Source organism: Poromitra crassiceps (genome assembly GCF_964638095.1).
Source record: "Poromitra crassiceps genome assembly, chromosome: 1".
NCBI classification, from domain to species: Eukaryota; Metazoa; Chordata; class Actinopteri; order Beryciformes; family Melamphaidae; genus Poromitra; species Poromitra crassiceps.
The window spans coordinates 8820482-8843650 of record NC_139623.1 but is presented as its reverse complement, the minus strand read 5'-3'; the positions used below and the strand labels follow the sequence as shown (position 1 = coordinate 8843650).

General features: G+C 43.2%; 1 protein-coding gene across 1 annotated transcript; it reads right to left on the bottom strand.

The window, feature by feature from the left end:
* Positions 1–254: 254 nt before the first annotated feature.
* cpvl (carboxypeptidase vitellogenic like) lies at positions 255–21861 on the bottom strand. The gene is made up of 13 exons (XM_083635595.1): positions 21751–21861; positions 21400–21581; positions 15705–15823; positions 12586–12700; positions 12375–12433; positions 12150–12229; positions 11977–12043; positions 9559–9681; positions 4865–4996; positions 4485–4583; positions 2065–2238; positions 759–941; positions 255–654 (listed from the first exon to the last, which is right to left on the bottom strand). Exons 1-13 carry the CDS (start codon positions 21753–21755, stop codon positions 556–558), a joined length of 1437 nt encoding a protein of 478 aa, XP_083491721.1. The 5' UTR covers positions 21756–21861; the 3' UTR covers positions 255–555.
* Positions 21862–23169: the final 1308 nt, after the last annotated feature.

Below are 23169 nucleotides of genomic sequence, written 5' to 3'. Positions count from 1 at the left end.
TCAAGTTTCTACCTTGTTTAGTCAAAAAGATATGTACATAAATACATTTCAGCTCGCTGGTGGTGGCCATCTTGGATTTGAGGCATTATCATCAATTTTTGAGAAGGGCATACAGCAGATTTGAACTCGGCACCCTTCAATAGCCTTAAAAAACATTTATTCCATAGATTAACACGATTTGCCTTCAGCACTTTAAATAAGCACATTTTCAGAAATTCTGCCTTTACATGTCATCTTCAAAAATATACGACTGTGTGCAGCAACAACAACAACAAAACTTTCCCCAAACGATTCCCATGAAAATAAACAAGAAATTAATTCATTAATTTAATTCAAATTAATTAATTCACATTCTGAAAATGTACAACTTACCATTTCATGTGTAGTTCATCAGAGAACAGTTACTACATTGTTACCAGTCCTATTGAAAAGCAGTGCAATTAATCCAAGAGTGTGCTGACTTGGAGTGGTGATGACAATCAACAGTTGTTGAAATGAGCAAACACACTGATGAGAGGGAGGTGATCTGATCAAGTGTTTCAGTGCAAATACGCTTCAGTTCCAGCCTTGTGTCGAAAGGAATCTGTCAATCATATCGAAGGACCTCTCTGGTTGGTCATAAGGCAGAATGTGTCCTCCCCCTCGGATAATTACCTGCGTGACAAGGGGACGGATAAAAGATTTGAAACCACCTTTTGTGCCATATTTATCACAATTGCAGTCCAGAATTGTTTCAACTGTCCCACATATCTGCTTACCTGGTAAAATTCTCCCACTTGTCTTACATAACCCGCCACCTCTGTGTCAGTGGGCTGAACCTTCCAGTGGAAGCGGGGAGCCGTTTGGTAATCAGCAGCCCCGGTCCAGTTGACGGTCGGCAAGAACCTCTCAGTCAGCGGGGCAGCGACGATCACATCCAGCTGACCGCTATAGATTAAGACCTGCACACAGAGAGGGCCACTATAGATTAAGACCTGCACACAGAGAGGGCCACTATAGATTAAGACCTGCACACAGAGAGGGCCACTATAGATTAAGACCTGCACACAGAGAGGGCCACTATAGATTAAGACCTGCACACAGAGAGGGCCACTATAGATTAAGACCTGCACACAGAGAGGGCCACTATAGATTAAGACCTGGACACAGAGAGGGCCACTATAGATTAAGACCTGCACACAGAGAGGGCCACTATAGATTAAGATCTGCACACAGAGAGGGCCACTATAGATTAAGACCTGCACACAGAGAGGGCCACTATAGATTAAGATCTGCACACAGAGAGGGCCACTATAGATTAAGACCTGCACACAGAGAGGGCCACTATAGATTAAGATCTGCACACAGAGAGGGCCACTATAGATTAAGACCTGCACACAGAGAGGGCCACTATAGATTAAGACCTGCACACAGAGAGGGCCACTATAGATTAAGACCTGCACACAGAGAGGGCCACTATAGATTAAGATCTGCACACAGAGAGGGCCACTATAGATTAAGACCTGGACACAGAGAGGGCCACTATAGATTAAGACCTGCACACAGAGAGGGCCACTATAGATTAAGACCTGCACACAGAGAGGGCCACTATAGATTAAGACCTGCACACAGAGAGGGCCACTATAGATTAAGACCTGGACACAGAGAGGGCCACTATAGATTAAGACCTGCACACAGAGAGGGCCACTATAGATTAAGACCTGCACACAGAGAGGGCCACTATAGATTAAGACCTGCACACAGAGAGGGCCATTATAGATTAAGACCTGCACACAGAGAGGGCCACTATAGATTAAGACCTGCACACAGAGAGGGCCACTATAGATTAAGAATACGGTATATATATATTAACAAGCTTGAAAATGGAGTTTGTGAGGTCACAGTGACCTTGAACTTTGACCACCAAAATCTAATCAGTTAATCTGTGTGAGGCAAATTTGACGACAAATTCCGTCAAGGCATTCCTCAGATATCACGTTAATGAACTTCGGACGGACGGACAACCTGAAACCATAATGCCTCCGGCCTGGCGATAGCCGGGCTCTACTTCCTACATCTGCTCACCCTGTATTTTTCCATCAGCACCCCCAGCCAGGGCTTGATGCTCTTCATGACATCCTGCAAGAGGTGTTTCTCCACCTGCGAGCCGTCGTGGAACGTCAGGTTCCCCACATGGATGGAGCGCCGCACCTCCACCAGAGTCACAAACTGGGAAAAGTACTCCTGGTCCTCGGGCTCCTGAAGCACAAACCAGGATGGAGTGTATTCCTCACAGACAGTTACTGCTAATAATTACTTCATTTGTATCGCACTTTTTCAAGTTTTAAACTTTAGAGAGTGCTTCACTATCAAAACAAACAAAAGCCACACAGACGCGTGAGAGGACAACAAGAGAAGACAAAGAGGACAGCAGTAAATAAATACATACAAAAAGACAGCCATTAGGTGAAGACTGGAGACGGGCAAGGGTTGAACTGATCTGAGGCCCTGTTTACACGGCAACGCTCCCTGCATAAAACGGCAAACTTCTTGCAAACTTCGTGCCTTCCTTTTACACGGGAACGGCGTTCGTGGTGCCTGAAAACGCAAAAAAGTGAAAACAGATGCCAGAGTGGAATACTTTGATAACGCCATCCTTACTGTTGCCGTGTGGCGAAACGCAATTCAGGTGACGACACAGCCCCCCCTTTGCCATGGAATACAATGATAGACAATAGGAACAGTGGGCTAGTTACCAATACTTATGGCACAATGAATCGCATTGACATTCAACAAACATGATAACGATTTGCTAAAAACACAATCTGCATTAAGTGCCCACTATTAATGTTGCACATATTAATCACTCCTGCATTAAATAATTGAAGACAACTCACAGCCATGAGTTGTCTTCAAGATGCATTTCCTCAAGTTCCAATTGTGCTGCAAAGAAAACAGCTTTTTTATGGGGCTTTTACTGGATTTTTATTCTGTAATCCAATCTGGAGCAGTTTATTACTATTCGTGACTTCTGTGTCACTCTATCGCATGGAAAATTAATTTAAACTTTAATCCTACAAAGCTAAATCAAGCCCGTTAGAAATAGACAGAATAGAGGAAGCTAGGCATTTTTACCTTAACACATTGAATGCCAGCCATGTTTTCATTCCTGTAGGTAAGTTGTGCCAGGGGTGTTTTTGACGATTCTGGCTCATTTTAGAACAGCCGAGGATTCTTTTCTGTTAAGAATTCATGAACATCAATCATCTAAAAATAACTAATAGAATGTGTGCTTTCTCTGTCTAAAAGAGTTAGTTTGCAGAGTTAGTAGTTATGTAGATATTAGCCGTTGAGTACAGCATGGTTTCAGCGTCTGGAAATTTATTCAGAGATAAATGGCTTTTTGTGAAACAGTCACTTTAACCATTCATTTTTGGCATCAGTAAGACCGTCAGACATTCTAAACAATAGTTTTGAACAGTAATTTCCTCCATAACAACAGGAAACACCCCTCTCATTCAAACTCCTCCCTCCGTGTGTCTTCTCCTCCTTCCTCCTGGCTTCAGCGGGCGTGTCAGAAGCGCGTTGTGCTGCCTGCCTGTCTGTCTGCGTGCCTGCCTGCCTGCTTGCCTGTCGGGCAAGACGAGTCTGAAATGGATTACTGTAAAATCGCGTCGCCATTTCCTTGAATGGCTTGCTTCCGCGGTGTGTGTGTGTGTGTGTGTGTGTGTGTGTGTGTGTGTGTGTGTGTGTGTGTGTGTGTGTGTGTGTGTGTGTGTGTGTGTGTGTGTTCGCGCGTTGCTGCGCGGCTCTGGGGGGAAGGGATCTCTGTCCGTTCTGTGTGTGTGTGTCCGGGCTGAGGCGGCTGCTTTTGTGGCTTTTGGGTCCCGTGGCTGTGACTTCTCTCGGTCTCTGTCGCCACTTAGTGGTCGGTAAAATAGATTACACACATGCTCTTGCTCCAAATAGTTATCTCGAAGATGTAAAAGCGGTTGATTGATGTCCCACTGTCAAAAAAAAAAAATCTTTATGTAAGACGAGTTAGTCCGTCCTTGGCACTTAAGCGCTGGATTATGTAAGACGAGTTAGGTCGTCTATGGCACTTAATGAGTTAAAAATAAAAGCCATAATTTATAACTGGGTAAATAAAAATCAGGACCGTCAACTCACTATGTGTTAAAATTGACTTTTAGTGGTCCGTGTTATAATAGGTCTTCTGTGTATTTCGGATCAAACACAAAAAAACTTTGCAACATGCATCAATAAGACTATTCGTTAATAGTACCATTATTGTGAAGGATTTAACCAGAAGTTCCAATGTTATTCTGGCTCACTTGATGCTGCTCTGAGTCTTTTGTGGCTTCAGTCTGCACGCAAATCGTTATCACAAACGCTGTGTAAAAAAAACGCAAAAATAAAAGGTGAGAACGCAACGCCAGTTTGCCGTTTTATGTAGAGACTGTTGTTAAACATGGCCTGAGTTTTCAGCCAGTGTTTCCATGTACCTGACATGACAGGTAGTTGAAATAGTTGGTGCAGCCTGTAGCATTTTGGAAAAAGGAGGGGTACGGCTCCACATCACCATTCAGCAAGCTGTCAAAAACCTGAAGTGCAGGGAGGAAGGCATGGAAGAGACAACATACAACATGGTTATCTCGGGCCACATTCACTAAAAAAGGCTCTTCGTTCTCAATTGCGATATTTGATCATTTCAGAAAATTATGATAATAAGAAAATGCTGTATATGACATTAATTCCTTGGGGGATTAAAAATGTCACCGTTTCGAACAAAATAAATAAAACACTGATTTTGGCATCGAGAGCTATTTTGGATAAATAATGACTGAGTTTTAACCTATGCACAGCAACAACCTGTGTCTCCTACCTCAAAAGCCTCCACCCACTTCTGCTGCTGGATGAGCTGAACTCCCAGGTCTGTCTGCTGGACAACATAGTGTCTCTGGAGCTCATCGATCAGGCCTGTCTGGTACAGGAAGTCAGCATAACCACCCATCATCTGAGACGGAGGAGAAACAACAGTCAAGACTGTCAGGGAGACCATGCTGAGGAAGTGCTTTTCATTTTTCATCACACACATTATATTACTAAACTACTCAAAGAAATAACCCCCACACACACACGTTTGGAGTGCAATATGACTCTCTGTTATATATATATATATATTAGGGGTGTCACGGTACACAAAAGTCACGGTACAGTATGTACCTCGGTTTTGGGGTCACGGTTCGGTACGGTACAACGGCGGAAAAAGCAACAACAAAAAATTATTTTTATTTTGTATTGAACCTTGGGCATTCATTTTGAACAGGCAGTACTAGTGCTCCACCTAGTGTCACAAACTGGTACAGCATGGCCCTGTTTAAAGCAGTAAACAGTACACACAGTGAACATACTCTCTTGCATTAGGTTGTATTTTGCTGGCTCGGTCACAATGTCACAATCAGCTACAAGGCTGAAAAGCATTTAGTTATCAAAAATACAAAAATAGAATACAAAAATTAAACTTGTGCAATTGGAGTATTTCAATTTGTTCAAGTTAAGCTATGTATAAACATTCAAAGTTTAAGCCTTACCCTGTCAAACAGACAGAAAACAAAACAACCTAGTTGGTTGCTAGTAGCTAGCTAGCTACTAGTAGGGACTGAGGTAGCAGGCCAGATACAGCCAGGTATTTGCCAACTGGTAACTTTGGTAACTTCATTCTAAACAAAGAACCCGTGAAACGACATACCGTGATGCCCGTACCGTGAACTCACGGGACGAATACATGTACCGCGACACCCCTAATATTATATATTTAAGCAATATAGCATGAGAGCAAGTGTGTTGTGGCGAATATATCCCGCTGATAAGCTGTTATCTCACTCGGCCTGCGGCCTCGTGGGATAACAGCTTATCAGCGGGATATATTCCACAACACCACGCAGCTCGAGTGCTATATTGCTTTTATAAAACGGTTGAAAAAGGTTTCCAAGTATAATAATATAATAATAATAATACTATAAGTCCGACTGGCATGGTATTCTGATAGAGTCAGTTGAAACACTACTGTAAGGCGGGACCGCAAGAACGTGCGGGTGATTTGATTGGATCGTTCTGGAGACTGAAGTTGACATTGGCCAATCCTGGCGCTTGCTGAGAAGCTGAGAGCTTTCTGGAAAGCCGACAGGCAGCTCGAGCGCAGCGCTGCATTCTCAGCGCTTGCTGAGAAGCTGAGTGCTTTCTGCAAAGCCCGACACCAACTAACGTTACGGGGTTAAATGCAGGGTTAAATGCGGGGTTAACAGCCTTTTTTTTGCAAAGAAGACATTAGCCCGCATTTATTCTTGTACAAAACATAATTTTCTGCCAAGTATTAGTAAAGTTATAAGCGAAGATCGATTCACAAGGATCTGACAGCTGTCTCCGCCATTTGTTTTTTTTGAGGTAACCAAAGGCTTTTAGTAAGAGAGTTGCCATGGCAACCAATAACCCACTCCAATAACCCATGGCCATGGGTTATTGGAGTGGGTTATTGGATTTATACAATGGCTGTGAACCAATCAGATTGCTTGATTTGAGAGAGCCGTTTTATAAATATATATATACAGTACAGTATGTATATATATATATATATATATATATATTAGGGCTGTCAAACGATTCATTTTCTTACTCGCGATTAATCTTGCGATTAACTATAGTTAATCGCGATTAATCGCATCTTTGTATCGCATGTTTAAACTGCCATTATTTTGCATTTCAAAGCATTTTTAATTAGATATTAATCATTCTTACCAGTGTGTCGTGATTGGGAATCAAATGAATGCAAATAAATGTACTTTGTGATCTTGAAATTTAGATTTATTTTCAATTCAATAAAAGTGCAATGTAGACAGGAGGTAACAATGTCTACAAAATATATCTTGAACAGAAAATAAATGCACAATTGTAAACAGTGCAGTACACGCTCTAGAACCGATACTTCCGGCAGCGGCGCTGTGGAGCAGTCGAAACCCAAAATGACACAGCCGAAGAAGGCTGTGTCTGAGCTAAAAACTTTGGCACTTCCATGTGAATAATGGCTCGGTATTGGAAACTACAGAAGATTTTGGAGTACATTGGCGCCGTAGTATTGGATAACCTCCCAGCCGACCTCCCAGTGGCTAGAGGACCCGCGCATCCGAGACTCTGAAGGAAGAATGACTGAGTCTTGCGTTGAGGCTACGGCAACGCTAGCTGCTCCGCTATGCTTAGCTTTTAGGTGATCGCTCAAACTCGATGTAGCGTTACTTCGGTGATATTTTAATTCCGTTTTACACAAGGTGCAAACTACTGTTGACTTGTCCACTGTGCCATTTAAAAATAAAAATGTGTAGTCACAGACTGAATTTCAACCCACGTAGATCAAGCTCCATAATCATATCTGATCAGCCCGTGTCGTCAGTCAAGTACGACGTCAGTTAAGATGTATGCAGGGTTCGAGTTATAGTCAGATAGCTATGGGGTCCCCCTAAATCGGTGGCCCCCGGAGGGGGCCGCCGAAAAAAAATTGGGCCGTTTTTTCCTCAAATTGTGGCCGTTTGAAGCCAGATTTAGAGGAATATCTAATTTTAAATTAACATTCGGTTTAGACTTTTGTATGATGTTATTATTCAGTCTTACACTTGCATCTGATAAAATACAACAATTTAATTTTACAAATGAGACAAAATTGCTGAACTTAAATTAACATTTATTTAACTCTGTCTCTGCACTTATAAATCAAAAACTACAAAAATAAATACATAATGCTCATACATACATATACATAATGCAAATACAATTTGCTTTCCGAGCAGTTCTCTGCACTCAGCAAGAAACGCTATCTAAAAACAACAACAAGAAGAAAACAGATGAATGGGGCAGCCATCCCCTAGCTACCGTTGCATAGCAACAACAGACCGGAAGTTACCAGAGTAGGCTAACCTTACGAACAAACCCCTTGTGCACAGGTAATCAAGAACTTGTGAATGAAAAACAAATTGCAACAAACAGCAGCATATTTCAGCAGATACAGTAGCAGCATCTTGTTAGAACAAAAACAACTGTAGGCGTAATACTTACAAAATGAAACGTCTCAGTCTTCTCTCCTCTCAGCTGTGTCCATAACGTTAGCTTACCTACTAGCTAGTAGCAACCTAGCTGTAACAGGTCGTTGTCCCTTGTCTGAAGCCGTTCTTTGTTTCTTTCTGAAACCGAAGCTATCCAGGCTTGTACACCCCGTTGGCAGCTTCAGCCTTTTCTTCAGTGGCATGATAACGCTATACTAAAGATTAATAAGATCTTGTTGGCTCAGGCGGCTGTTTACATCACGTGATGGTTGCATGTTGTGGCTTCTTCTCCCTGCAACTCGGTTGTAGTAGTAGAACACGCGCTCATGGGCGGCACATGGTGGCTTGGAGGTGAAATGCAGCCTATTTCACACAACAATTCAAACGGTTGTTTTGGGAAAACTGAAAACATGTTTCTTATTTAGCCTATTTATCTAGTTAACATAAATAATAATAATTATTCCATCGAAAAATGTGTTATTTGGAACACAAAAAAGGAAAAAATAAATAAAAATAAAAAAGTTATATTTGTGGGGGTCCCACAGGTGTTCTGGACTATGGGGTCCCAGACTCTAGCTATGGGGTCCAAGACCCCATAGGTCCCCCCATAACTCGAACCCTGGATGTATGACGTTACAGCCCGTGACGTCAGTGAAGTTACGTCATACTTGAGTCAAGTATGACGTCAGCTAAGATGTATGACATCTGTTATGACGTCAGTCGTCGCCAGTTTCATCCTAGTATATATAGCGAAGATTTTAGCTCACCTTCCTTCTACGCGTTTTTTGTCAGATTGCAATCCAATTATTAAGGAGCATACCGCCACTGCCACTGCTGCTGTCTGCGCTTAGGGATGCACCGATCCACTTTTTTTCACTTCCGATCCGATTCCGATACCTGAATTTGGATATCTGCCGATACCGATATTATGCTGATACCAATATTTTTCTTAAATATACAGTATAGGCAAAGATTTGGCCAATTAAAGATTTATTTTTTTTAATATACCTAGCATTTCATATTTATATTGCTATTGCTCTTGTGTGTTTTCTGTTTCTTTTATGCAGTTTCATATTTATTACGTTGCTTTTTTGCTCCTTGTCTTACATCTTATGATTATGTCATGCGGAGCCTCCCGGCCTAAGAATTACACATGAGTGTACTTGTACTACCGGAGTGACAATAAACATCTTGAATTTAGTAGGAGGAAGAATGCCCTCTTCGATTACGGATCTTACGCATTAGTTACAAATGTGATTGTGTACTCTTCAAAAGTATACAATACTCACAAAATCAAGAGAAAGGTTCAAAGTTGCTGACTATCTCAGCAACCAATTCCATTAATAGAATTATCACTTGTACAGTTGAAACATACCTTTGATGCATCAAACTGCTTGGCTGAGGCTAAACACTGTATGAAAAGTGTTCCACTATGAAACATCGAGCAGCTGTAGTTTATAGAATGGTATGAAATGGACACACGTACCACTTCTGGATCACAGAGCCCGTCCCCAATGGCCATCCCCTTCAGGTTGATCTTCACCTTGGCAGTGGGGTTGTTTTTATGGATGTAGTAAGTGATGGCGGGAACATACTTCCCTGCATAAGACTGCAAGGAGGGAGGGAGAGAGGAGGGGGGTTTACACAGGTGATGGCAAGTATGGCAAAATCTTAACTACGCTGGTTGATTTAATTCAGGAGGAGAAGGATTACCGCCTTTGCCAGATGCTTTCTTTCTGATTTCCCCCCAATTTGTACTTGGCCAATTCCCCATGCTGCCCTGGTCGCTGCTTCACCCCCTCTGCCAATCTGGGGAGAGCCGTAGAGGACACAGGGCCCTATCTTCGTACAGGCGATATCCCCTAGTAGCGCTTGCGCACCTGTTTGCGCGTGCCTTAAAGCAGGGAAGATTGCAGTCCGCTGTCCAGGTGTTATGCCGAGTTTTGCACCCCCGCCAGGCTGCAGCAAAACGCATCCCCACCTCACGGGAACATATTGTAATGATTTATACAGAAACATAACTGTTTAAAAATGATATAATTGTTTGGGTAGACGTGACCTCCCTGTTTTTAAGTTAAAACAGCCCCAAAATATGGTGGCATGGTGGTGCGGGGAAGCATAACTCATCACAACAACGGGCGCAAACGCAGATTAGAGGCATGCCAAATCATTTATGCACGGCGCAAACAGGATTTTGGCGGTGTTAACCACCAGAATTATTCACGGGTGTGGCCTGGCAATGCCTGGGCGTTAGATCAATCAAACCAGATTCCCGTCTTGCTGTCCATGTAATACAGTTTGCCTGAGGCATGCTGTAATTTCTCCCATGCGTAATTTGGATAGGTGTAGGCCTATTGACTGTATATATTATCCCTATCTCATAACGACACCATCACATCATATATACCTGTTAAAAACATCTGAGTTTTGATGCAATTCGGGTTGTTTTGTTGACTGGGGTGGGACAATACAAACGTGTTTGCAGCGGGTAAACGGCAGAGACAAAAGAAAAGATTGGAGGATTTACAGTGGACTCAAATAAAACTCGACTTGTGCCGAGGCTTGTGACAGATTGGCTGTGATGCCAACGACCCTCCGCGTTATAGCAGGTGAAGGTGAATAGCCTATTGCAAGTAGGCTACAATGTACAAGTTTTCTCAATTAATTTACCATAACCCCTCCTTGCAATGTGATCAAAGTTTCTCAGTGAATTATAGTTGATTGCCTCACCGAATAATCTGCTGGTTACCCAATCCTGGGGTGCCACGTCCGTGCGTAATGACGTTTCTGCGCTGCGCGGAGATTATGGTGCGTTCCAGCGCAGCGAGGTATTTAGCGCGTAATATGCCATCTATCCTCACATTTTAGCGCTGAAACGCCTGCTTTGGCATGTGGCATGCCTATGCCCAGTACAATTATAACAGGCATGCGCTTGTGCCCGCCCCCAATTTGCATTGCGCACAGCGTTAAATGAGCGCAAATGCTAAATTACCGCTTTTGGGGAAGATGGGGCCCACACATGCTTCCACCGATGCATGTGTAGTTGTCAGCCACTTCTTTTCACCCAACAGCAGGGAGCTTCACCGGCAGGACGTAGCATGTGGGAGGATCACGCTACCCACCAGTTCTCTTCTGCCCCGAACAGGTGCCCTGACCGACCAGAGGAGGCGCTAGTGCAGCGAACAGGACACATACCCTCATTCCGGCTTCCCACCCGCAGACACAGCCAATCGTGCCTGTACGGACGCCCGACCAAGTCGGAGGTAACACAGGGGTGCAAACGTGCAACCCTTGTATTGGTAGGCAGGGAATCTACCGCCACACTACCTGGACACTCCCACTTTGCCAAATACTATTAAAACGTGTTTAATGTCATTCATAGCATTTTGTAAACACTATTTAAAACGATCTCATTGCATAACAAAGATTTCCTCTAATGAGCAAAAATGTGAGGGGAGAAAATGTTGATGTTCTACTACTGTATGCTTGGAAGTTTATAAGCTATTTGTGTAATCCTACTTCTTGAAATCCTTAGTGCACATTCACACCATATACCAATCCCACGCTGAAGCCACGCAGTTTCATTTCGGCGTCCTTGATAACAGGCGAGTCCATTCACACCAGCCGCACGCCACGCCACGCCACGCCGAAGCTATGCTGAACCGATAGTTTCGGCTTCTGTTCTATTTTCCAAGCGTGCAGCGCGCTGCAGCCAGGCATGAAGTCAACGCAAGTTGTGAGGGGGCGGGAGGCCGGGGGAGCAGCTCCGAGCCAGGCGCTGAGGAAAAGAGTGTTTCTGGTGTGACCGCTTTAGCGTGGCACTCAGCTTCAGCGTGGCTTTGGCGTATGGTGTGAACAAAGGGTTAGACAACATGAACTGCAAAGCTTCATACAAAAAGCTTACCTCCCCAGTTGCATAGAACTCATTGGACTGATACTCAGGAAAGATTTGGAAGAACTGAGTTAACCCACTGAGGAAGAGATGTGAAGAATACGAGTTAGCGGCCCATAACACCAGATTTACTGACCTATATGACTGATAAGACTTAGTTTGAGTAAGATAGAGGTTTGGGTTACCTGTACAGGTCTCTGCCAACATCATCCTGGTTCTGAGCAAAGCCTCTGTCATCATCTGTGAAGCTGAAACCTGTTCCAACCTGTGAAGATAAATACCTGACCTTAGTAATACCATGTATGTATTCTTAAAATGATCTATGATGGGCTGAGAAATTGTAACCTTGAATGATAAAAATATCTTATCAGTTCACATGTTTTGTTTTTGGATCAATAAGCAATACCTACTGGATTGTCAATGTACACAACTGAGTATCTGGATGTCCATGGGTAATCCCTGAAACTGACTTCAAAGAGAGAAAAGACAAGCAGCTAAAAAAAAGTATACACAAGGCTGACATACAAATGTAATTTTTTCCATAAAATAAAAATCACAATGCATGAAAACAAGGCATGTTCATGTGAACAGCTGAACGGCCAGCTTGGTTTTGGGTTTCACCTGTCAGGTTCTTGTGCACCACATAGGGTCCATGTTCCACAAACAGACCAAACATGGAGGTGCCACCAGGCCCGCCTTGCAGCCACAGCAGGACTGGAGCCGTCTCAGGTCTCTCCTGCCGGGAGGTCAGGACACAAAGTTAGGATCTGAGCACCACCTTGTGGTCACTTTACTTCCATGTTAAATAAATATACCGGTATATAAAAAACAAAAAAAGTCAAAGAGGACAAATTATTTCATACTCTGCTAACTTAACCAAAATACATAAAGCCAAAAAAAAGTAGACTTACGGATACCATTCTTAAATTAGACCACCAGTATTCTATTAATCCCACCCCCGAATTATACAAAGAGCGTATGAGTTTGCAGGCTGAATTCGATCTTCTTTCAACCAGGCAGGCAGAACGCCTGCTTCTACAATCGCGTGGTAATCTGGGTTTAACATTTGGCGCGGGATTGCAGGAATCCCACACATTTTCCCGAATTCCTGCATATTTTCAATTTATAAAGGGGGAGTAATGGTTTGCACAGACCAATCGATGTTTGTGTGGAACGGTACTTAAAGGGATACACCACTTTTTGGGAAGTTTAGCTCATTTGCCACATCCCCCCCACATAACCAAGATACACCATGCCTTACTGGCACTGTCCGCTCAGTTTACAGTGAGCTACAGTCGTGAAGTTAGTAATTATCGCCATAGAATGGAGGCTAATGGTACAGCTGTTAAAAATCTGCCAAAACACACATCTCACGGCGCCAAAATACATGTTGTGCTTCGGGTACTCACCACATGATGAAATATTAATCCAAAATGCACATAATCTGTCTTTTTGGAAGGAAAAGAGGTCGTCGGCCATGTTTGGAAAGTAGTGCCGGCTACCTCTTTTCCTTCCTAAAAGACCAATTATGTGCATTTTGGATTAATATTTCAGCATGTGTTAGCTGGATATACTCAACAACAACCAGTGTGTCTATACAGTCAATGGTCTAACGTTTAGTAGTCTTTGGTCAGTGATTTTCACTGGATGCAGGGCACCTTTTGTCTAAAGGCCTAAACATGGTCGTCCGTCCGCCTCGAATTGGAGCCGTCTCGCCGTCTGGCGGCGCCAGCGAGCCCTACATGCTGGGACGCCACTACACCCTCCCTCTCCCACCCTCCCTCCTCCTGTGGAAGCTCCGTGTGAAAATGGCAGAGATTGTGTGCCAGGCATTCTGAATGAAATTGAATGTAACGTTCCCAATTCTATGTATTAAATTCAAAAAAACGACCCTCAACATTTGGGAAGGCTAAGCCACACAACTAGTTCGTTATAATCTAACTTCATGCTTTGAAAGGCGACTTTACGACGATGAGCCAAGGCAACGGCCAGTCACAACTCTCGTGCAGCTGACGTCACGCACGTATCGTCGCCGTTGAGTCACATTTTGGAGCAGCCCCCGTCAGCCGACGGCGGCCCCTCCCCGTAGGACGGCGCTCCACCCGCCGTCCTACGGGGAGGGCGAGGCGAGGCTCTGACGGACGACCATGTTTAGGCCTTAACCTGATGCATGTGTTTATTCAGAACACTGGTCAGTGTCTGCCCACTGTCATCAGCCTGCCTTACGATGTTACACTGTAGGACAGTGATACTCAACTTGCGGCCCAGGGGCCAGATGCGGGGCCCGCGATAGGGTGCAGAGTGGCCCCCCCAACCATTTTTTTTATTCACAATGAAAATTAATGTTAAATCAAGTTTGACTGACCTCCAGCTAAATTGTCAAATGTCGCCACCTGCTTAAAGCCCCGCATTTAACTTAAGTATAACTGTCCTGTGTGCACAAAGACGTCCAACTGACCGGTCAGTTGGTCGAAGAGGTTTGGTTAATTTCCTTTCTGGAGAGATTGTTTATTGATTTGTTTGGGGCAAGGGTTTACTCTGAACAAATTTGAGAACTGAAATGAAGTGAACAAACTGAATTTCTAACTTTAGTTTATCGCTCTTATTTATTTAAAAACAAAACACTATTTTTGGTGAATAACATCTAGTTTGTTTGATTATTTGGACTTGCTTGTAAATTATATTTTTCTTTTGTGTGAATGGTTTTCACATTGGATTTATATTGAACGGTGTTTGCATTGTCACTCTGATTATTGCTTTGATTGTTTTATTGTCAGACAAAACTCCGGCTGGCACCCAAGAAACCTAGAATCCGCTACAGATTTTTATTTTATTTTATTAATAATGTATGTTTACTGTATTAACTGGCCCCAGGCCTCCTGTCACTTTGCAAAAGTGGACCCGGGCAAAGCAAGTTGAGTATCCCTGCTGTAGGATATGCCCACCAGATCAGCATTATGATAATATAATATAATAAACTATTTGTATAGCACCTTTCTTAAGGTTACAAAGTACCTGTACACCAGAATAAGCACACCAAAGACCAAATGTATAATACGGCAAAAACAATTATAAAGAAGCACAGAAGAATTAAAAAGTAATGGTAAAATCACACATTAGAGATGAGAGAACTCTCCATGTTCCTTCACCTCTCCTGGCTCTCCTGTGTGGTTCTGTGGGTAAAGCATTGCACTAATAATGCAAGTGTGAGTAGTTTGGATTCCCTCTGGGGCAGTCAGTAGTTGAGTATTTGCACTTTTACTTGGAATTTGTGTACTGCCACGGTGCCACCACCTCTTGGACATAAGATGTGTAGTTATACTCTGGTTAGAGTCTTCCCCCCAAAGTCTATAAATCCCCCCTATCTGAAGAACATAAGGGGGGAATTCCCCCCTAGTTTGCAAAATGAATTTTAGGCCCTGACTGTAATACTTTAGAAGTTGAATTTGAAGTTCAGAATTAATACATTTTACCTTTTTTGTCATAGATTTGCCTTTGTGTGTTATTGCAATATAAAACTACATAATTGAGAATCGATTCTAGATTCTGGAATCGAGAATCGTTGGAATCGAGAATCGATTCTGGAATCGGATCGTGACCACAGGAATCGGAATCGGATCTGATCATGGCTTAGCCGGATCGGAGCACCCCTACAAACTAGGAACCTAACTTCTGGTGTAGTCAAGGCCCCCTGGCTAGGCTACACCAGATATTAGATTCCTTGACTGGAGATGGAATACCTGTGCAGGGAAGAACCAGAAGTAGAGGTTGCTGTTGTATTTCTTGTTGACAGTGAGGTATCCTGCATAACTCTTCACGTTGGCACCAGGTAGAGGTCCCACCAGACTCAGTTTCCTGGCTGAAACAAAAAGATCAAATTTATTTATTTGAAAACACCCCTCCCAAATCTTGGCTCAGACAACACTCTAGCCTCTGAAATTTGATTGTTATAAAATTGTAACAGTGAGCCATGCTTATTACTGTATTGCAGTAGTAATTTGTAAGTAACACTTTTATTGGATAGTCCAATGCTATCAGGTGTTACTTGCCTATTTGCTGCTTATGTATAGACTAACCATGCAACTAACCTGAGTCCCCGACCTATGGTAACCTCAGTCCTAGCCCTCAGGCTCTTTCTGTGTTTGTCTCAAGACTTCACTGTAGCGAGAGCCCTCACACCGTCCATTCATTTTTCGTTAGACAATCTGTGTTGGGCATTAAACTCACCTTATTTCTGCACTTTGAAGTCACAGGTAGGGTCGGATGGGGCAAACTAATTATATCGGAAGCCTAGTTGCGCCAAAAAGTGAGCGGTTGCTCTTTTTAAAAGACAAAGTTTGACGAGAATCACAGAGTTGCCTAGCCCCATAATGTGACGCTGCTACTGTACTCCGATATATTCTCGTACAGCAGTCAGCGTCACACAGCGTTCGAATCCTCAATGGGTGGAAAACGCTGTTAAAAAAGCTCTCCTACCCGTATCCGACCTCCGATTGCAGATCCAAAGATATGATAGTCCGCCTAGTGAAGCCAGTAATTTAACCGGCGCTGTTAAAATGATACTGCTTATGTGAAACAACCGTTTAGAAGCAGTCTTTGCACAGCCTGCGCTGAATTTACAGCAGGGTGTGTTTGATCTCCCTATCATGGTGCACCGCTTGCACGCGGCGAGCAAACAACACATGCAGTCACACGGAGACGGCGGCTGTCAGAAGCAGAAGCAGTCTTTGCACAGCCTGTGCCGTATTGAGGACAGGAGAAGTGCCGACAGGAACCTTGGGAGTTTGAGTATTTCATGACATGTTTTGCTTCCCAGGTGCGCTGGATTTGCATTGATCACTGACAGCCGCCGTCTCCGTGTGACTGCATGTGTTGTTTGCTCGCCGCGTGCAAGCGGTGCACCATGATAGTGAGATAGTGTGACGCTGACTGCTGTTCAAAACGCTCTCCTACCTGTCTCCGACGTCCGATTGCAGATCCGAAGATATGTCCTCCTACGGAAGCCAGTAATTTAGCCGGTGCTGTTAAAATGATACTGCTCCGTGAAACAACCATTTAAAAGCAGTCTTTCCACCCCTTCAACCGGAGGCGGAACTCGCCATCTTTCGCTGCTCAGAGTCCTCTTTGCTCTTCCCGGTGGCCGTGCGGCAGTCTTTGACGCAGGGAATGACTGTTGCCAAGAAGGTAATTCTTAAGGAGTGGAAGTCCTTCTCTCCACCTTCTTTTCAGCTGTGGCTGACGGACATGGTCTCGGTTGTGCGGATGGAGAGACTACCAAAGGACTAATTCATTGGGGAAGTTTTTGGTTATCTGGGACCCGTTCCTGGCCTATTTTGACGAGGTTAAAAATGACAAGTGACTCACCCGGCCGATTAGATATGGACCACTTATAATGGATCCTATTTTGTGTATATTGATGTATATTTTGTAAAGCACATGGGCATTTTACGTGACTGGTAGCACCACTTTGGAAAGTTGGAAATGTATATTTGTTTTTGTTTTGTTTTATGTCTTTTTCTTTTCCCTTTTCCTGTCTGAGTGTTTTTGTTTTTGTTTCTCATGTTCTGAAAAACCATAAAATAAAATATTGGAAAAAAAAGCAGTCTTTCCACAGCCTGTGCCGTATTTACAGCAGGGTGTGTTTGATCTCAATATCATGGTGGTCACAAGGAGACTGGCGGCTCAGTCAGTGATCAATGCAAATCCAGCGCACCTGGGAAGCAAAACGGGGGCACCCCGGCATTCCGAAATGTCGGCACTCCGAAATACCGGCATTCCGACAAAATTGTCGGAATGGAGATCTGTCTCGCCATTGCGAAAGAACCCTAAAGCGTCTGGCATACTCTTTGCGCACGCGCTGGAGGCGGGGCTCCGCGGAGGGCGCGCGCACTCTGCGCGGGCCAAAACAGAACATAGTCAGTGCGCAGCTCGCTCCTCCCACCCCCCTCCTCCTGTGGAAGCTCCAGGGGAAAATGGCGGCGATTAGTGCCAGGCAGTCTGAATGAAATTGAATGTAACGTTCTCAATTCTATGTATTAAATTCTAAAAAACGACCCTCAACATTTGGGAAGGCTAAGCCACACACACAACTAGTTCGTTATAATCGAACGTCATGCTTCGAAGGCGACTTTACGACGATGAGGATGGTGAGGACTCAATCACAGCAGATATCCGCTGATAGCCTACCACGGAGATCTCACAGGCACAGGCAGCTTCCTCAGCTCCGAGTGTGCTGGCGATTTCTCGCCAGGAATTGGTGGACTTCTGCTGGTCCTTGTGGTCTCTCCGTGTTGTGTCATAGAGATGCGGGTAGAGGCGGACTTGCTCTGACAGTCTTCCCTCAAAAGCGTCCATGTTGACAATGTGCCAAAACCCGACGCACTGATAGAAAAATCTCCATGGACGCGCCGCACTCAGGCCTCACCCCCCGACACGCTCCGTGCGATGACGTCAAAATCATTGCGCGCCCTATGCGCTTGGCTGGGCGCGAAGACTATGCCAAAGGCTTAACCCTAACCCGGGGGACCGGCTGGAGCTAACCTCTCCCAACCCCCATGTCTAAACCTAACCTCCTGCAGACCCTAACCCTAAACCTAACCTCTCCCACCCCCCACGCCTAAACCTAACCTCCCCCAGAACCTAACCCTAAACCTAACCTCTCCCACCCCTGTAGGCTAAATAACTCAAGATGCTATGTCGGAATGGCGGACCTAATATCTTTCGCAATGGCGAAACCTTTTTTGGAGATAAAAAGGGCCACCTCTCCGAAAGCATAGAAGTCAATGATCGGAATGCCGACACTTCGGAATGGCGAGAGGACCCCAAGCAAAACATGTCATGATACTCAAACACCCAAGGTTCCTGTCGGCACTGTCCTGTCGAAGACTGCTTTTAAACGGTTGTTTCACGCAGCAGTATCATTTTAACAGCACCGGCTAAATCACTGGCTTCCGTAGGAAGACTATCATATCTTCGGATCTGCAATCGGACATCGGAGACGGGTAGGAGACCGGTTTGAACAGCCTTCCCCCTTATTGCCGATGAGAACGCTTAGTGACCCTAACTACTGCACAAGTAAACAAAGTACAGTAGTAGGGTCACGTTGGGCTACCTCAGTCCCAACCATTGGTCCCAACCCAGACACTGAATAAACAGACTGCTTTTCACACCATGTCTGAAGCTCACCGACTTTATAGTGACACAAAGTCACTTGACAGTAAGTTGAGTATCAGCACTGGACTATCCAAATAAAGTGCCGGAATCTTTCTACCTGTCTATGTGAGGTTGTTTAACCAAATACTGTGCACAGGGATTATCCCTAAAAGCTGGATTGTTGGCCTCATTGTCCCAATCTACAAGGGGAAAGGTGGGAAAGAGGACTGTAATAACTATAGGGGTATTACTCTCTTGAGCTGTTTAGGCAAACTCTTTACTAACGTATTGAATGTTAGGTTACACAAATTTTGTGAAGACAATACCATATTGAATGAAAATCAGGCTGGTTTCCGAAATGGGTATTCTACAACTGACCATATTTTTGTACTTAAACATTTTATAGACCTGTTTATTTTCAAGAAAAAAAGATTGTTTTGTGCTTTTATAGATTATAGTAAAGCTTTTGACTTAGTATGGAGAGATGCACTCTGGTTTAAACTACAAAAAGTTGGCATTTCGGGGAGATTACATAATGTGATCGTGAACATGTATAATCATATTAAGTCCTGTGTCTTCCTTGATGGAGTTAAATCAGATTTTTTCGCCAGCCTGTCTGGAGTGAGACAAGGAGAAAATCTCTCCCCAGTATTATTTGCACTGTTTATAAATGATTTAGAAGAATACCTGGTCTGAAACCAATGTGAGCCAGCTAGGTGTGACGACGAAGTGATTGATAGTTACATTAAATTATTGGTCCTAATGTATGCGGATGATACCATAGTCATGGCTAGTTCAAAAGGAGGTCTGCAAAAAGCCATCGACCAAATGTGTCTTTTTTGTAAGAAATGGAAATTGAAAATTAATAGTGATAAAACAAAGGTCACAATATTTGGCCATTATAAAATTGATGTAAAAAAATATATTTTTCACTGTGAGGGACAGGAACTAGAAGCTGTCCATAGCTTCAAATATCTAGGTGTCGTGTTCAATCACAACGGTTCTTTTAAAAAAGCCATTGAAGATCTCTATAAAAGGGCGTCTAAAGCTATGTATGCCCTAATGTGCAAATGTAGAAAGTTTGACCTGCCAATAGACATTAGACTAGAACTCTTTGACAGACTTGTCACACCGGTCATGTTGTATGCTTGTGAAGTGTGGGGTTCTGATAAAGTAGCTGTCTTGGAAAAGCTACACTTGAAATTCCTTAAGTACACTTTGAAGGTCAAAATGTCAACCTGCTCTAACATGGTCTACGGTGAATTGGGAAGATACCCACTGTACATTGACATTAAAAAAAGAATGATTGGCTACTGGGGGAGCCTCCTAAATGGTAAAGAAACCAAACTTAGTAGGAGTATGTACAATTGTTTATTTAATCTGTCTGTTTCGGGCAAATATATTGCACCATGGATAACATCTGTGCAACAAACACTACATGATTGCGGTCTCTCCTACATCTGGCTGGAACAGAAGTGTGATAATATCAAATGGCTTAAGACGCTTGTCGAGCAGAGGCTAAAAGACCAGTTTCTTCAGACCTGGCACTGGGAGCTTCAGAGTATGTCTTCATGTGCTCTGATGACGTCACCGCCCAGCTCATGACCTTTGAAGTCGTAAGATTACCAGTCCCCAGTTATAAAGGAATGCACGATTATTGTGAAATTAAGGAGGTTTTCAAGTTCGAAAAGTACTTATTTTGTGAAAATGTGAAATCTCGTCAAGCGTTATGTAACCTTAGACTCTCCAACAACAGAATACCAAAGATAATAGGTAGATACAAAGGTCTAGAGAGGAGCAAACGGTTTTGTAATGTGTGTACTGGAGACTTCCTAGGAGACGAATTCCATGTAATTTTTGAATGTAAAAACCAAACTATTGATGAAGCTAGAAAAAAGCTATTGCCTAAATTCTATGTTAACCACCCATCCATGGCCAAATGTATACTTTTATTCCAAACATGCAAGCAAAAGTTACTATATAAACTTGGTGCCTTTTTGATTTCTGCATTACCTCTTTTCAAATAATTGTCTCCTTTTTGTTTTGTTTTGTTTCCTCTTAAGTTATAAGCTATATGTATATGTATACATTTGTGTTTACACATTATGTTTTGTATCCCTGCTGTGAACTGTTTACCATGCACAACAATATTGTTTATGTTTCATGTAATGTACTCCACACCACAATTGTGGTCTAGAGTGAAATAAATGATTGATTGATTGATTGATTGATTGATTGATTGATTGATTGTAATATATATGGAGGCTGAGGGTGCACTCATACCTTCATCTATGGCGCCCTTCTCGAGGTAAGGAGTGAGGAAGAGGGGTGCGCCGGGGTCGGCTCCGTTAACCAGGCCACTGACACGTCGAGACTTGCTGCAGAAAAAGCGCGAGCAGCCCCTGGACTGTGCAGACTCCAGGCAGGCCGACAGCAAGAGGAACCCCAAGGTTTCCCTTAGCAATCTAATGATAATAACGAAAGAGCATATCAAGCTACAGGCCCCCGGCGCTCACTGATTTGGAAAGTCTCATACATTACGAATCACATTTCAAAACAATGCTACACAAGAGGGTCCCGAAGAGGCAGACAACAGATGAAAGGAGAGCGAAAGCTTGCATAGACACTACTCACCTCATAGTGTATGTGTTCTCTTTGGCGAGACGTATATATTAGCCAACGAGCCTAACGTTGGAGGTAGAGGTCTTCTAAAGTTGTTCAGCTGAGTAAATGGATGGAAAAGTGGGAAGCTAGTGCTTAGTCACATGATATGTCACATGATATGTCTGACTGTCTGACTCCGGAAAGAGTCATATCGGGGCTACAGAAGAGCCAAAAGGGGCCATATCTTGCTATTTAAACCCCCAGGAAGAACGTATACAGGCGGTATCTCGTCATAAATCCTCCCGTTTACCCAAATGACGTTTACCCCCACGGCCACGCGTTATTATTATGGAACCCACCGCGGTTTTGGGCAGACCACGCCCTGACAACGCCGGGATTGGCCAGGAGCGAGGCTTCCCTTTTGACAGCTCGAATCTCCCACAACAAACCCTCTGCGCCCAGCCCAGCGAGACCTTATTTCATGCATTTAAGTAACCAAAATCCCATTACAAAAATCCCTTTGACATTTAGACGTAAGAGCTGGAAGTGCTAACATCCAGCCCAGACTCATTCCTGCAGTACTCTATGCATAAAGCATTAGTAATCTATTAAGACTCAACTGTTAAAGATTTACTGATGATCTATTCCTTCCCCATCATCTGTAGGCCTATCTGTTTTTATAAGAAATGAATCTGAAACAGAGACCATCTGTTACAAATAAAGTGAAAACTCATCAAAACACGATCACCTTTCTTCCACAAGGAGGGTGTACATAACAATAAAAAGTAGCTATGCTTTGGCTGTAAATAAAGAAAGTTAAAACCAATTTTATTTAATTAGTAGTCTACTTTGCATCCTGGCTGCTCGGCCCATAAAGAATGCTGCCAAAGACAAACAATCTTCATTATACAGGTTGAAAGGACAGAATGTGCCCGTGGTCTGAGTTGGGCGAAAATAAAACTATTTTGATACAAATTACAAATACTTGCTCAAAAAATGTATCACAATACAAATGCAAAATACTGGTCTGAAAAATATGTATTTGAAATACAAATACGTATTTTGTATTTTGAAAATACATAAAAATACATTTGATAAAAACTGATAAAGAGCTGCAACAATTAGTCAATTCATCGATTCATTGCCAAATATTACATTAATTGCCTATTTTGATGATCAATTAATAATTTTGAGCCATAAGGAAAAATGTCCTAATTCTCTGATTCCAGCTTCTCAAATGTGAAATTTTCTGGTTTCTTTAAAGTTAAATCTCTTTAGTCCTCTGTGACAGTATTCTCCCCTCTAACACACTACAGTTCTTCCATTTCAGTTTTTCAGCACAGCTAATTCCTTTTTTTGACTTATAGGCAGCATTTATACATGTTAACCTCAAGTTTTTTGACTTATAGGCAGCATTTATACATGTTAACCTCAAGTTTTGGAAGTTTG

Coding starts and splice junctions, on each gene's coding strand:
- cpvl (XM_083635595.1), bottom strand. Junction 15,824..21,399: donor GAAGGGCGCCATAGATGAAG/GTATGAGTGCAC, acceptor TTTTTGTTTCAG/CCAGGAAACTGAGTCTGGTG. Junction 12,044..12,149: donor GTTGGCAGAGACCTGTACAG/GTAACCCAAACC, acceptor TCTCTTCCTCAG/TGGGTTAACTCAGTTCTTCC.